Genomic DNA, 11,995 nt, shown 5'->3' on the forward strand with positions numbered 1-11,995 from the left:
CCAGGGCTCATTGGAGAAATGGCTGATTTCAGATCTGGACTGAAAATGTACAACATGATCCTGGAAATCTTACCATACCAGAAAGCGAGGAAACTGACAAGATTAGAATTGTTTCAAAAGGACTTAGGAGACAACTTGAGTTGCGTCCCACCGACCGAAGACAGAATTAGGTAACTGAGTAGAAGGCCAGGCACAGTGGCCCACATCTGTAATCCCAACACTTTGTGAGGCGGAGGCAGGCAGATTGCTTGAGCTCAGGATTTCAAAACCAGCCTGGGCAACATGGCGAAACTCTGTCCCTACAAAAAATAGAAAAATTAGCCAGGCATGGTGGCATGTGCCTGTCATCCCAGCTACTTGGGAGGCTGAGGTGGGAGGATGGCTTGACCCCAGGAGGTTGAGGCTGCAGTGAGCCATGATCATGCCACTGTATTCCAGCCTAAGTAACAGAGTGAGACCCTAACTCAAAAAAGAAAAAAGAAGAAGGTAGCATTGATAAGGCGAGCTGCAATGGATTGAAATAAATGTTTAAAGCCACAAGTCCACGGTTTAATGTATCTAGGCAAAAATAATCAATGGTTGCCATTATGACAAAAAAGACATTCAGATACGGTCTTGCTAAGTTACCCAGGCTGGTCTTGAACTCCTGGCCTTCAACTCCTTGAACTCCTCCCACCTTGGCTTCCTATAGGTGTGGGACACCGCACCCCACTCGCCCCCACGTAGTTTTCTGTTTTTTCTTTTTTCTTTTTTTTTTTTGAGACAGAGTCTCTGTCACGCAGGCTGGAGTGCAGAGGCGCGATCTCGGCTCACTGCAGCCTCCACCTGCAGGGCCCAGGTGATCTTCCACTTCAGCCTCCCAAGCAGCTGCGACTACAGGCACCTGCCACCATGCCTGGCTAATTTTTCTATTTTTTTGTAGAAGCAGGGTCTCCCTATGTTGCCCAGGCTGGTCTTGAACTCTTGGGCTCAAGTCATCTGCCTACCTCAGCCTCCCAAAAGTGCTGGGATTACAGCCATGAGCCACAATGCCCAGCCCCCAAGAAGTTTTGAAAAAAAATAAAGGTGGTGATGGGCACACTGAAAGCCCAGACTCACCGACAGAATATATGCATGTAACAAACCTGCACTTGCATATCCTATTCAAAATTTTTTTAAAAATTGGAATTTGACAAAACTGCTAGAGTAGTGGGTCTTAAATTTTAGTATGTGCCAGAACCACCTAAGGGGCTTTTAAAAACACCTATGGCTGTGCTCTACCCAGTTTTATTTTTTAAATACTTATTTATTTGAGACAGAGTATCGTTCTGTCCCCATACTGGAGCACGATCTTGGCTCACTGCAACCTCTACCTACTGGGTTCAAGGGATTCTCCTGCCTCAGCCTCCCAAGCAGTTGGGATTACAGGCGTGTGCCACCACGCCCAGCTAATTTTTGTATTTTTAGTAGAGACAGGGTTTCACCATGTTGGTCAGGCTGGTCTCCCACTCCTGACCTCAGGTGATCCACCCGCCTCGGCCTCCCAAAGTGCTGGGATTGTAGGAGTGAGCCACTGCGCCCGGCCCAGAGTTTTAATTTATTTGCTTAAAAAAAATGTTGGCCAGGCCAACAGAGTGAGACTGTATCTCAAAAAAAAAATTGTTGTGGGTACATAGTAGGTGTATATATTCATAGAGTAAATGAGATACTTTGATACAGGCATGCAATATGTAATAATTGCAACATGGAAAATGGGGTATTCATTCTCTCAAAGCATTTTTTTGTATTTTTTTCTTTTTAATTACCCATACTACAGAGAAATACCCTCAAGCATTTATCCTTAATGTTACAAACAATCCAGTTATATAGTCTTTATTTTAAAATGTACAATTAAATTAGACTATAGTCACCCTTTGTGCTATCACATACATTTTATTCTTTTTTGGACCCATTAACCATCCCCACTTACCTCTTACCCCCCTACTACACCTCCCCCCTCCCAGCCTCTCATAACCATCCTTTTACTATTTCCAGGAGTTCGTTTTGATTTTTAGCTCCCACAAATAAGAGAGAACATGCGAAGTTTGTCTTTCTGTGCCTGATTCTATCCAAAGTTTTTGATTCAGAGTCCAGGGTGAAGACTGAAGTTGTATTTATAACATCGGAGATGATTTTGCTGCTGCTGGTTGGGAACCATGTGCTTTTTTTTTTAGACAGGGTCTTGCTCTGTCACCCAGACTGGAGTGCAGTGGCATGATCGGCTCACTGCAGCCTTAACGTCCTGGGCTCAAGTGATCCTCCCACCTCAGCCTCTTGAGTAGATGGGACAGGCAGGCAGCATCATGTCTAATTTTTAATTTTTTTTGTAGAGATGGGGTCTCACTATGTTGCCCAGGCTGGTCTCAAACTCCTGGGCTCAATGGATCCTCCCAGAGTGTTGGAATTACAGGCGTGAGCCACTGTGCCTTGGCAGAACCACACTTCTTGCTGGGCACAGTGGTTCATGCCTGTAATCCCAGCACTTTGGGAGGCCAAGGCGGGAGGATTGCTTGAGGTCAGGAGTTTGAGACAAGCCTGGGCAACATGATGAAACCCCACCTCTACCAAAAATACAAAAAATTGGCTGGGCATGGTGGCAGCTACTCAGGAGGCTGAGGTGGGAGGATTGCTTGAGCCCAGGAGGCAGAGGTTGCAGTGAGCTGATTGTACCACTGCAACTCTAACCTGGGTGATAGAGTGAGACCGTCTCAAAAAAAAAAAAAAAAAAAAGAAAACCGCTTCACTAGGTCTATTAATTTACAGGAAATGCAGCATACAGGAGAATACACTTAATGATACCATGAGATTGCAATCAGTAAAATCAAGACTGGGAAACTCTCCAGGACAATGACTTAGCTTCTCCAATAGATACACTGCAAAGGGACAAAAAGAGAGACTCTAGATTTAAAGAGAGTTTAGATGTCTTTAAAGAGCTATATAGTTCATCTACAGATAAAATGTCTAGGATTTCCCTCAAAATTATTTGGGAGAGGAAGTAGACAGGTATATATTGTTAAAGCTAGAGGAGCACAAGGGCGGTTCATTCTACTATTCTCACTGGTGTTTGAAACTTTGTATAACAAAAGTAACAGTAATGTATTTAGTATACTCCAGCTGCTCATGAACAACGAAAAAGTAGGGACAGTAGATACTTTAATACTTGGGCACCACGTTCCACATTTGGTATCTTTGTTTTGCCTTTTTCTCAAGTTGGTTAGAACAGTATTATTAGAGTTTAGCTATTTTTTTTTTTCTTTTTTTGAGACAGTCTTGCTCTGTTGCCCAGGCTGGAGTACAGTGGTGCAGTCTCTGCTCACTGCAACCCCCCCTCCTAGGTTCAAGCGTTTCTTTTGCCTTGGTCTCCAGGGTAGCGGGGATTACAAGCCTGCGCCACCACGCCTGGCTAATTTTTGTATTATTAGCAGAGATGGGTTTTCACCATGTTGGCCAGGCTGGTCTCCAACTCCTGATCTCAAGTGATCTGCCTGCCTTGGCCTCCTATACAGGAATGAGCCAGTGCACCCGGAGAGTTTAGTTCTTCTATTTCAGAATGTTTTCCTAAATGCAGTCACTATTTAATGAGTGACTGCCAAATGCTTTGATAATAGTATTTACTTTTCACAATATTAGCAGGTCTTGTTTTATAGATGAGGGTGCAACTTATTTGTCTCCCAATCCTTTTGGCCCTGGGCTAGGGGATTTGCTCTGCTTTCAGCAGTAATGGGGGTTCAATCTGATGCCATCAAAGCTTTGCCTTCAGCAGCTCTTAATCTCCAAATTGGCTCCCTCCTAAAGACAAAAATAAAAAACCACCTTCTTTAAACCTTACCTTTAAAACAGTCTACTCCCTTAGCTGGCTGTGGTGGTGCACACTTGTCTCGGCAATTTGGGAGACTGAGGTGGGAGCATCGCTTGGGCCCATGATTGCACCACTGCACTCCAGCAGGTTAAGAGTAAGACTCCATCTCTTAAAAAAAAGAAAACCCTATAGTGTACCTGCCCCCTCCTCCCCGCCACCCCTCCAAAACAATTCCTTTATGGTAGAAGGCCAGGCAAGGTAGCTCACACCTGTAGTCCCAGCACTTTGGGAGGCCGAGGCGGGGGGATCACCTGAGGTCAGGAGTTCAAGATCAGCCTGACCAACATGGAGAAACCCTGCCTCTATTAAAAAAATACAATCTTAGCTGGGCGTGGTGGCGCATGCCTGTAATCCCAGCTACTTGGGAGGTTGAGGCAGGTGAATAGCTTGAACCCAGGAGGAGGAGGTTGTGGTGAGCTGAGATTGCACCATTGCACTTCAGCCTGCGTAACAAGGGTTAAACTCCGTCTCGGGGGAAAAAAAATTTATTTTGTAGGTTCTTCCCTCATCTTGGATTTGTCTCATTTCTACATGACAGCATTTTGGGCAGGAATATCACAAGAGACTGTCCTCGATGTATTATGTCCAGTGACCCGTTAATAACCTGGATCACTATGAAGTCATTTCTAAAAATAATTTTGAGGGAGAGGGTAGGCTAACTGGAGGCTAGGTATATTAACTACTCTTTAAAAAGTAACATGAAGAAAAATCCTGAGGATGCATCAGAGATTAAGAGACTCAAGAGCCATGACAACAAAATGCAACCAATGAATCTTGGACCAAGAGAAAAAATGTAAGGGACATTAAGGGACAACTGATGAAATCTCAGTATGAAATGTGTATCAGACAACAGTATTTTATCAACGTTAATTTCCGGATTTTGATAATTCTGTAGTTATAGAAGGTAATGGCCCTGTTCCTAGAAAACACATTAAAAAAAATTTTTTTTGAGACAGGGTTTCACTGTCGCCCAGGCTGGAGTGCCATGGTGTGATCTTGGCTAACTGCCACCTCCGCCTCCTGCGTTCAAGCGATTCTCCTGTCTGTCTCAGTCTCCCAGTAGTAGGACTATAGGCACGCACCACCATGCCTGGCTGATTTTTGTATTTTTGGTGGAGACAGGGTTTCACCATGTTGGCCAGGCTGGTCTTCAGCTCAGGTGATCCTCCTGTCTTGGCCTCCCAAAGTGCTGGGATTACAGGCATGAGCCACCGCACCCACTCTTCTAAGTTTTGAACCATGATTCCTTTCTACTCAAAAGGAATAAAAAGTTAATGACTGTGTTAAGTGGTATACTGGGGGCCATCTGCAGGATTGCTCAAAGATAAACAGGCATATGTAAACAAGCTATTTAGGATCTAGGAAGACCAACTGCACAATTGTACTGACTCGTCCTTTCAGTAAATGGATGCATACATGTTTGGGATACTAATCTATGTTATTCAAAATAGGGTCACTGAGGAAACTCAAAGATTAGCATGTAAATTGGTAATTACTACACTAGGTGCTCTATTGCAAGAATGCTGAAAGTTTTATTGTATAATGTTGAATCCTGAAAGTGATTTTTAAATTCATGTTGATACACAACTCAAAGGATTATTCATTCACGCTGTTGGTTCTGAAAAAAATTTATCATACATTCATTCAACAGTAACCAGTCAGCCATTTAAAGCCAATCTCTGTATTACCATATATTAAAGCAAACTGTGTACTACTACTCAGGGCATGAAAACCTAAAAGGGCATTTTTATATGATCATAGAAATCTCTCAGCAGACGCAAGAAACGTTAACAGCAGCTGCATTAGTAAGTAGATTCCAAGGTATAGTCCAAGCACGTATATTTGTAAATAAAATTGTATTTGTTATGGTATTCTCTTGTACTGTTCATATTCTTGACTTTTAATCTTCACATCCCATGCATGTTTTATCCCTATTGTTTCATGATGACACTGAAGCACAGTGATTGAGTTGCCCAACATAAATCACATACTAAATCCCAAACTCACGTTTCTGGGGAAGTGAAAACAAGATCCTGTTCTCATACTCAAGACAGGAATGGCTTGCCAATGCAAACTCCAATTCAAAAAACCATTTGTTAAGAATCTGGTCCTAAGTGGGCATATGCAATAAACTCAAAACAAGCCTTTCCCTCAGTAAGTATTTTATTGAGATTTAAAGCACAAAATAGGTGAACAAATCGGGAGGAAGGTGGTAACACAAGAATGGGAACGTAAAAGTCAAAGTAGGCAGGACTCAAACTGGCCATAAAGGCACTACGGCATGTTCATAAACACCATCAAGTAAAAGAAAGGGGAATCAAGATGTTCTCACTTCTTTTCTGCTCCACCTTAATACTCCATCTAGCCACTGGTATGGAGCATGTCATCGACTCATTCTTCTCACAAGTTAGCAAGGGAACTAAACATTTTATCAGTCAACCCTATGCTCATCAAGTGAGCCAATGTTACACAGTGATTTTGTGCATCCAGTGACTTAGAACTACAGGCAAGGATAGGCCCTGACTGTTAATAAATTGGTTGTGGCTATTACTAGAAAATTACGGGTACAGGCATTCACCTATACAATGACCTGCTTACTGTGGCAGCTAACAATGTAGTCAAACCAGTCTATTACCATATGACGTCCTAATAACAAGAGAGCCCAGTTGAAGGATGTTTCATACTTTTAGAAAGCCTAATTTCTTACTGTAATATCCCCCCATCCCTCTTTTAAAAAGGCTGTGGTTCAAAAAGCTTTTATGTTCTTTCCCTGAAAACAAGAGAACTTTGGTCAAAGCCAATTTTTAAGAGTCATCACTTCTGCTGAGTAGGCAAAACCATGAACTATAACAACAGACATAATTTTCTTTCCTTAAATTCTGAGGTTTATACTGGAAAAATAAACCCATTTCTTTATAAACATCTAATTAAATAAAGTATCAAAGAAAATAAGATAATGGAAGAAGCATCCGCCTTTTGGGGCACTATATTCCTAAGGCTGGGCTTTAAAATTTTTTAACAGGAAACCCAGGAATTTCTGAAAAACAAGGCTTTTTTCACATTACCAAGAACTCACAGCTACTCTGTGAATGCCCAGATATTTGACTCAAGTTTTTCACTCAATCTTATTAGGTATATTTCTGGATTATTTGAACCTACAAACCAACCCTAGAATATCATGCTTTCCAGTCACACCTGTGGCACAATGAGCAGTGTACAACCATGCCCCATCACAATCCAACCCTTGGTACCCTACATTGTGACAGCTCCTACAAAGGTATTAAAGCTGAGCCAATTAATCTATATTTTGATTTCAGACTAAGATTAATAAGTGCTTTTAAATAAAGTAACTTTATGTAAAAGTATCGGAACAAAGGGATGTAAGGTTAATTCACTTCTCAAACTGCAATTTCAACTCATCAGGCTTATGGATGTATGGACTAATTGCTAACCTAGCAACTCCTACAAATTTGCAGTATTCAAATTTGGTTTCCACAGTACTCATTACACTTTACTCATAATAAAGTACAAAAATTTTGGGTTTACCCGTTTCACTATTTTTCAAACCAATTACACAAAGCATTAAAATTTACAAGTATGATCTAACTAATTATCAAATAATCCCACTAACTACAAAGGGGACTGACTACTGGGCGGAACTTAACTGGCAACCGACTTTACTAAGTGCCTGTTAAACATAATGATCTTTCAGCAGAAAATGCAGTATGTGCTTTTACACTTTGAATAAACTCAATTTCAGATCAAAAAGAGGCTACTTCCATTTCCACATGACAAACATTAAAGACAACTGAACCACTGTCAACACTAATTACGCTGACAACTTTCAGAAAGTGGATTATCTAAACAAGATCCCAAGTATTAGGAGCTATTTCTTAAAGTTTACATTTGCCTTTGAAAAAAGTTCCATTACTTAAAATTATTAATTTAAGCAAAATCATGGAACACATTGACTAAAAAATACCTTTTATTTTTACTCAACTTGTTAAAGGGGCAGATAAAGACTTTGGCAAATTTGATTAACCGCACAAAATAATGTTATCCAAACTGAGTAATTTATTGCTGGTCTGAGGCTTGCCTTGTTTACACTTAAGTAGAATTTACGTTGTTTCCACAAATGGCAGATATCAACATTTAAAGGAATTTAATAGTGACCTATTCAATAAGGCAATCATCTTGGTAGCAAACTTTTATTTAAATCTTACATAACTCAAGCTTTATAAAAAGCCAACATAATTGAAAATTGGGTTCTCCCTCTAAAGCCTTAAGTATTCAGAGCTCAAAACAGTTAATTTAAAAATAAGCAAACAAATAAAACAAAAAAACCCTGCCAGCAGATCCTGCTGAAATACTTTAAAAAAAAAAAACAAAAAAAAAAACTAAATGAGCTTAATCTTTACAAAAGTTATGTTAGCTCAAAAGCTATAAAATCAAAGTTATCTTAATTCTACAAAGAAGGGAGAGGGGGTCTTCATGCCACCATTTCCTTAGAACCTCATCTTTTTCATCCAATTTGGCCACAAATCAAATTTCTGTGTGCCCCTGTTTTCAAGAGATTCCTCTTGCAGAAGAGGCCAAGTATAAACATGGAAGAGTAACTGCCTAAGTAGGAAAGTGTTCCGTAATAGTGTGCAAACAAGAGAGTTCTGAGTTAATCTCTGGAACTCGACCTGGACCTTGATCTTGACTTTGAGCGAGATCTAGAACGGGATCTTGAAGTAGCTCTTTTTGGTGGAGGGGACACAGAACGGGCCTTTGAGGGTGGAACAGGTAGCGGCGAATTGGAACGGGACTGGCTCCTTGATCTGGATTTTGACTTTATATCACCCTTTCCATTTTCTTTGGGGGATCGGGACCGAGACCTGCTTCGAGATTTCTCATACTCATCCTTAGATCTGCTTCGAGAATGTGAATGGGAGCCCCGATCAGACTTGGGCTTAGATTTGCTCTTTGATCTAGATTTCCTGCCTTTTGATCGAGAACGTGATCGACCTTTGCTCCGCGACCTGGACCTGGACAAGGAAAGACCGATTTTCTCAATACTTTGTGAGAACATACACATACTCCATAAACAAGTACGGTAATATTCACAGTGACTTAACACAACGTTATTTACCGGGAGCGACTTTTTGAGATACTTCGAGATCTACTGCGGCTGCTCCTGCGACTCCTACTTCGTGACCGTCTTCTAGATCGAGACCTATTAGGAGAAAAACAATGAAGTCTTGATCCCAATCCATCTTAAATACATCTGTGCCATCTGGCAAAAATAGATAAGACGAAGAATAATGTTTTTCTTTACTACGAAATTAAATACACTGTTCAAAACATCTAGAAAGAACCCAATGATGCACAGCCAAAACAAACTAAAAGCTGGCTTTAATTCAAGTAGGCAACAACTGGAATTACTCAATTACTCCCTTTTTTATTGGCAAATATTGTTTCCTTCCCACAGTGTCCTTCAACAAGTTACCTGGATCTGCTTCCAGAGTAAGATCGCCTATGGCTTGTGCGTGGCTTATCTTCAATAAGCCTAATATTTCTGCCATTTATTTCTGTGCCATCCAGTTTGTCCAAAGCACGCTTCATGTCAGAGTAGGAGCGAAACTCAATTACACCCTCATTTGTTCGTTCCTTGTGGGCATCCGCATAGGTTACTTCACCTGCTTGTCGCATAAAATCCTGAAATGACAAGATTGGTCAGACTTGGAAATCTTAAAAGATCTATATACTGTAATAAATTCCCAGAAATAAAAATGTAAAAAGAGTTTACTTTAAAGCATTAGTCATATCATTTCTATCTTGAATTACAAAACATACCTTTAAATCTTGCCAACTGCACCGACTAGAAAGATTTTCTACAATAAGCCTGTATTCTGTACGAACAGGTGGTCCATATTTGTCTCTGCCAGATGTTCTCCGACTGCTGTATCCACCTCCACCACCTTTATCACATGAAGGGAACAATTAGATGCCTTGTAATGATAAAAACGCATAATGTCTTTGAAAGTTAGTACAAACATATCAACTTTTATTTACTGGAGTAGGACTTTGCTATTATATTGCTAAACCTTCGACACATTTGTGATTTGCCATAAAATTAAATTAAGGGCAAGTCAAATAGACTAAATCCAACTAAACCTCTCCTACAATCTGTTAGAGAGTGACTGCTCCTTTATTCGATTTACCTCGCTAAGTTTTATTTTACAGAACATTGTAAAATATAAAACTTAACTGATTACATGCATTTCTACATTTTACAAAAATGTTTACTAGTTTTACACTAAGTACTTACATCACAGTGTGAGGTTTTTGGTGGTGGTTTGGCCACAAAACACGCAAGGTAACAGTCACCTAGTTCAGATTAACCAGTTTTGTCTAACCCTTGGAATCCTCACCATCACCCTGCGTCTAATGGCAAAAGGCTGCTGTCGTCATGGCTTCCGGTAAGGTCAGCCAAAGGGTCATAGGGCAAGGGTCACACAATGTATGGAAAAGCCAAGGCCAATCAGGAAAGGCAGTCATCTTAGCCTCAGTGGACACAGCCTCAGCCCCATTGGTCACTTTCAAATTGAAACATCAAGGACTTGTTAAAAAGTTTGAATTCAACATGCAACAATTTAAACATCAAACATTTAACATAACCAAAAATCCCCCCAACCTCCTCCCAATAACATGCCCCAATTAGTTCAAATACAGCATGAAGCTTATTTAGATCTACTTTGTGGTACAATACCACATTACTTAAAAATAGTACATTCTTTGGCCCCCATCAAGTTCCATAGCTTTAAGACCTATACTTTATGCTCCTCCCCATCCCCGCCCCCCGCCCCCCCCACCCCACCTCCACCCGAGCCTGCCCCCGAACCTCTAACTAATGCACTGATAGGTAAGCAAGGAGGATACAACAAATACAGCCACCCCTTACTTCCTCTGTGGGAAGAACCCGTGACAGTGCTGACAAGGGGCCAGAAGAAGCCACCCACCTCCCAACTTGGCAAATAAAACCAAACACCCAAACCCAATCCCCGCGCTCCGGCGTCCCATGGCTGCCCCGGGCAGACATGAAGGCAGCAAGGCTCGGGGACACCCAAGTCAAACGACCCCCGGCCCTCGCGCCTGCCCGGGCTGGGAGGCCCCACCCCACCCACCCCCGCCCCGAAGGTCCCCAAGGGCGCGGAGCGCGCGGGGGGTAGGACTCACTGCGGCTTCCGTAGCTGTAGCCGTCGCGATCGCGACGCGGGCCCCGGGCGTGCTCTACGATCACGCGCTCGCCGCAGAGCTCCTTGCCGTTCAGCTCGTAAACGGCGTCGTCGGCGTCGCGGGAGTCCTCGAACTCCACGAAGCCGTACCTGGGGACGGTGCGAGGGCCGGACAACGGCGGGGGAGTCGTTAGCCAGGGCGCGCACGTGCGCGCGCCCGCACCCCACCGCGCGCCCTCGCGACGCCGCGCCGTCGCCATCTTGGAGGCCCTGCCACGCGGCGCCGCGGCCTTGGCCTCTTCTTTGCTTGGATAGTTCCCGCCGCCGCCAGGCCTGGGACGCTGGGCGCGGGCGCCCAGGACCGACTCACCCATTTTTGAGGTCTACTTCGAGGAGGCGGCCATAGCCACTGAAAAAGCGCTGGATGTCCTTCTCCCGGACGTTGTAGCTCAGGCGTCCTATGTAGACGCGCGGCATGTCCGTGGCGGGCGGGGGCCCAAGGGCTGGTTGTCGAACGGCGGACCGCAAGCCAGTAGCCGCGGTGCGGGTGCGGGGACGGCAAGAGCCCGAACACGCGCCTCACACCACAGTGGCGGCCGAGTCCAGCCACACAATGGCGCGCGCGCGCGCCCCAGGCTTACGCTATATGGGCGGCCGGTGGGGCGGGACCTGGCGCGTGACGTCAGCGCGCAGCGGCACGTCCGTCCCGTGTCGGCCCTGGGCTAGATGGTGACTGGCGAGTCTGTTTCCCGCGACGTTTCGGTCTTGCTCGCTTCTAGGATTTTTCTCTAGCCCTCCCCACAGTCTTTGAAAACACAATGTCTCTAATCCAGCCGAAGAATTGTTTTCTAATTTGTACCTTTTATAAAACTGTGCACGATCTCTTCGGGGTTGAAGC

General features: G+C 43.4%; 1 protein-coding gene across 1 annotated transcript; it reads right to left on the bottom strand.

The window, feature by feature from the left end:
- Positions 1 to 6,022: 6,022 nt before the first annotated feature.
- On the bottom strand, positions 6,023 to 11,745 carry SRSF6 (serine and arginine rich splicing factor 6). The gene is made up of 6 exons (XM_055266412.2): positions 11,468 to 11,745; positions 11,099 to 11,247; positions 9,716 to 9,840; positions 9,369 to 9,577; positions 9,012 to 9,095; positions 6,023 to 8,907 (listed from the first exon to the last, which is right to left on the bottom strand). The coding sequence occupies exons 1-6, from the start codon at positions 11,572 to 11,574 to the stop codon at positions 8,547 to 8,549; spliced, it is 1,035 nt and encodes a 344-aa protein (XP_055122387.1). The 5' UTR covers positions 11,575 to 11,745; the 3' UTR covers positions 6,023 to 8,546.
- Between the last annotated feature and the right edge of the window lie 250 nt (positions 11,746 to 11,995).

This window comes from Symphalangus syndactylus, chromosome 24, assembly GCF_028878055.3.
Source record: "Symphalangus syndactylus isolate Jambi chromosome 24, NHGRI_mSymSyn1-v2.1_pri, whole genome shotgun sequence".
NCBI classification, from domain to species: Eukaryota; Metazoa; Chordata; class Mammalia; order Primates; family Hylobatidae; genus Symphalangus; species Symphalangus syndactylus.